At 32.9% G+C, this 4313-nt stretch overlaps 1 protein-coding gene across 1 annotated transcript; it reads left to right on the top strand.

Annotated features, from left to right (window-relative positions):
• The first annotated feature begins 387 nt into the window (after positions 1-387).
• Positions 388-2321, top strand: LOC111878639 (non-specific lipid transfer protein GPI-anchored 2). The gene is made up of 3 exons (XM_023875148.3): positions 388-1036; positions 1699-1758; positions 2041-2321. Exons 1-3 carry the CDS (start codon positions 643-645, stop codon positions 2184-2186), a joined length of 600 nt encoding a protein of 199 aa, XP_023730916.1. The 5' UTR covers positions 388-642; the 3' UTR covers positions 2187-2321.
• The last annotated feature ends 1992 nt before the right edge of the window (positions 2322-4313 follow it).

Raw genomic sequence — 4313 nt, 5'->3', positions numbered from 1 at the left:
TAATGCATACGAATATTGAACATAAGATTACATACGGATCGATATTTTATTCGTGATTCTTGATAAAACCGAATAATTTAGTGTTGATTCCAACATTGTAATGGTTAAATAGTATGTAGGGTTTCTTAAGAGCTATAATGTTTTGTTTTTTATTTTATTTTTTTGTTTAGAGGTCAAAACGTTTTTTATTCTTTCAAGGTCGTTCAGAAACTGTATCAAATGCTTTGAATACAAACCGATCCAAAGACCATTGACTCATAAGTTTCATTCATAGAGTTTATCAAACAGCCATTTATCTTTGTTAAAAATAGAGAAATAGAAAATGCAAAGCTTTTTTGAAGCTGACAACTGCCTAATAAAGGTTGAAGTCTACTATGATAAATGTTTTTGAAAATAAAAACCAAAAAAAGAAGCATAGGTAGGTTGGAGATGAAAGTGGAATTTAATATGGACAGGCTGAAATTAGGCCATATCTATCCACCTTTCTCACTCAATGCTATCTAACTACCATCACCACTCTATATACATCAACACTTCAATACCATTTCTTTACTCTTTCACACATTAACTTCTCATCCACCATCACCACCACCCTTATCTTCAATCTTACTTCCACGACACTACCACCACCGTTTTCCGGCCATGGTGATCAAATCAAACACCATCATTATGGCCGTTGCCATGTTGGTGGGACTGATTTTCGCCGGGCTTCCATGTTTCAAAGCACAGTCACCAGCCGGAGCTCCGATGATGTTGCCTGGTGCACCAATGGCGATGGCACCAGGACCTGATTGCATGACAGCATTGTTTAACGTTTCAGATTGTTTGAGTTTTGTTCAAATTGGAAGTAATCTGACTACTCCCGACAAAGCATGTTGTCCGGAGGTTGCAGGGTTGCTAGAAAGCAACCCTATATGCTTGTGTCAACTGGTCGGTGGAAGTACTGCTAAAGATTATGGAATAGATATCAATCGGGCTCTCATGCTTCCTGATGCTTGTAAATTAGAAGTTCCTTCTATTAACGCATGTCCTTCAGGTTAATATTATCTCTCTACCATTTGTTTGCTTCTTTTTATTTAAAAAAAGTCAATACGCTACTAATTAATTAGTTTATCAGTTTCGAAATCAATGTTGAAAACGTAATTAAGTACTCTATTTTAGCAAACTAGAGTTGACAACTGGAATGTTAGTCTTTCGTCTTTCCATACTCGAGTTGACTAATCTTATATCTAATTGGTCATATCACAAGATTTAGAAAAAATGTGCTGAAGCTTTTGATGATCTTCTAAATCGCTTTCTTCTTTAAAAATATTTGATTGCTACATTTAGTCATAATTAAGCATAGTTATTACATTAATTATTTATAACATGTAATAAAAGGACAAAAATTAAGAAGATAGGCCAAACTACATATATCATTGAGTATTTAATTCATATCAATTTTGAATTCACAATACCATTAACTTTCTTTCTCTTTCACATTAACTGATTCACCGAAATACATTAAAGTTGCTGATTTATCTTGTCTAGCATTTACGGATACACTGAATAACTCCAAACTTCATAAATCATTTATTCATATCCTTTAAGAATTCAAATAATAGGGTCTTATATATGGTTTTTTTGTCACACTCATAAATCATGGGTTCAAATCTCTTAATGTACGTACATTTTCTCTTTTTCTTTGATATTTCACAGCTTCTCCAGTATCAGCTCCCACACCTAGCTCATCAAGTGAAGCACCTGGATCAACAGCAGGTAACTGGTTTCAAGAATATTTACATCTAAATTCAGATAACACCATCATTATGAATTTATGATTTAGTTTTATAAACAACATTATGTTTCCTTTTATAATACCACAAACCACATGAAAGCATATTAACCCTCGTTTGCATTGGGCCGGGTTTTCAATTACTGATCATCACATGAAAACAAAAAAAGTTGATATGTGTCACTATATATAGACAATTATAATATACATAAACGCTGGCTAATTTATTTTTATGTGCATGGGGTTAATGATTATGAATTAAACAGGTGGTCCAGGGCCAGCTGGAGAAGAAGGGTTGAGCCCAACTGCATCTGGAAACGGTGGCAGCAATGGAGCTTCAAGCTCTGCAATTCACGATCTTTCGACACTAATTTGTTTAGCGGCTGCTATCTTCATAGCATACTACTTTTAATTTAATTCTTTTACTTTACGATATGCAACTCATTGTCCACATTTTTCCTATTCTATTATATCGTATATGTATGTAACATTAATTCACACATTTCGTGCTCGAATTTACTTAATAATATGTAATGAGTTTTATATATTTTATATGTAGCCTGTAGCTAGGGATTATTATGTCAGGCCAACTTCAACCGCTACATCAAAAGAATAAAGAATAAAAAATAATACCACCAAAATGCAATTCTTATCCCAACTACATACCAAAAATCATATTTTTGTCAATGATATTAACAAAAATGACCACTTGTTAATCGAGAAGTAAAAAAAAAAAGATAAACAAACAAACAAAATAACAGGTATTTTGGCAAAAATAATAAGCAATGCCCCATGATCCATGTGGTATCCGTATGTGTAGGTGGTTGCTTATTTAAAGGAAATCCTAATTATGATTACCCACATTTCAAATAAAATGATATTTATTGGCAAATAGTTTTATTAACATATTTTTTTTCCTAACACTGCATTATGTTTTATTATGTTTTAATGACATATTTATATGCTATTATATAAATTAATAGATTTAGTGGCGGTTCATATTTATTCAAATATCATTAAAAATTATAGATTCTATGTTATACAAATGTTAAAATGCATTTATATTACATATTTACCTTATTTGACCTAATTCAAGACCACTGTGTCACAAACAAGGTTTCCAGAACTATTGAGAGCCCTCTAGAGAATGTTGGAGTGATTAAGAATACATGGAAAACTGTTGAGAAATTAAGAAGTAAGAACACAGTACAACTCCTTGAAGATGCTAGAGTGTGATAGAAGCCCTTGGACCAAGATGAAGTGGCCTAGAACAATCTAGAGGACGATAGAGGAGTAAGAGGTCGTTTGATAGTTGCTGATTAGGTTAGAGCTGACTGAGTTAGAATCTGACTGAGTTAGAAATGCTGACTAAGTCCATATCTGATTGAATTTATGATGTTTGATTATTTATCTGACTGATTGTGCTGAATGATAAAAATAACCATATTATCCTTATGTTGTCCTTTTGTGACGGATAAAATAATTATAAAAATAAAAATTATCACATAAAATCCAAAATAAAGATACATAATTTAAAATCCAAATACAAAGTGTAGTACAAAACACAAATACACATTGTCATACATAATAAAAAAGTATATTATTTAACGTGAATCATTTGAAAGTGTTTGACTAGCAATCTGGTCACGTAAAGTAGTCATATATTTAACGGCTTCTGAACCCCAATCTATGCCTTGTATGTTTTGGCCCTCACTTCCTCCACCTCACACATTAGGAGTAACCATAGTGTTTTGTTCAAAGTTCGTAAATAGGTCATCTTGAATATCATATTTCTTCATAAAATTATGGACCGCAACACAGACAATAACTATGTCTCTTTGCACTAGAAAAGGATAAGGAGCCATACGTTTTAAAATTGGAAATCTCATCTTCAATACACCATAAGCACGTTCAATGATATTTCTAAGTTGTGCATGAGCATGATTGAACCTTTATTCCTTTGTTAAAGCTCTGTTTCTTCGAAAATCGACTAACCAATACCTAGTATTGCGGTAAGGAGCCATAAATCCACGGGTATTGGTGTATGCGGCATCACAAAGGTAATATTTATCTGTACATGGGTGACAAATTAATCATATAAATAATATAGATAATAAAATTTATAGAAAAATGACAAACCTGGTGGAGGGAATGGAAATCCAAAAGTCGGATTAAATGCTACTTCTTTCAAAACTTTAGAATCGTGTGCTACACCCTCCCATCCAGCCCATAAAAAGGTGAATATCATATCAAAATCACAAATTCCTATTACATTTTCATAACATTCACATTTTCCTCTTCCCCTATAGCGAGTTTATTCATCAACGGGCACAACTACGTTTACAAGTGTTCCATCTAGTGCACCTAATGCTCTAGGAAATATGTTTTTTAGCTGTCTATGTCGTTCCGAGGGATTTCTTGGTGTATTAGAAGATGTTGGTACAATAATTTCTCTTGCAAAACACATCATTACTTTTAGCACTTCATGAAAACATTGATGAATCGTTTGTATGGAGTGGTGAAACCTTTCTTTAACAGC

The sequence above is a fragment of the Lactuca sativa genome, chromosome 9, assembly GCF_002870075.4.
Source record: "Lactuca sativa cultivar Salinas chromosome 9, Lsat_Salinas_v11, whole genome shotgun sequence".
Lineage (NCBI taxonomy): Eukaryota > Viridiplantae > Streptophyta > Magnoliopsida > Asterales > Asteraceae > Lactuca > Lactuca sativa.
The sequence above is the reverse complement of the archived record's forward strand: the minus strand, read 5'-3'. Positions and strand labels throughout refer to the sequence as shown.

Excerpts from the sequence above, each read along its gene's own strand:
- LOC111878639 (XM_023875148.3), top strand. The coding sequence starts at position 643 with ATGGTGATCAAATCAAACACCATCATTATGGCCGTTGCCATGTTGGTG. Across the intron at positions 1,037-1,698 it reads TATTAACGCATGTCCTTCAG|CTTCTCCAGTATCAGCTCCC; the intron begins GTTAATATTATC and ends GATATTTCACAG. Across the intron at positions 1,759-2,040 it reads AGCACCTGGATCAACAGCAG|GTGGTCCAGGGCCAGCTGGA; the intron begins GTAACTGGTTTC and ends TGAATTAAACAG.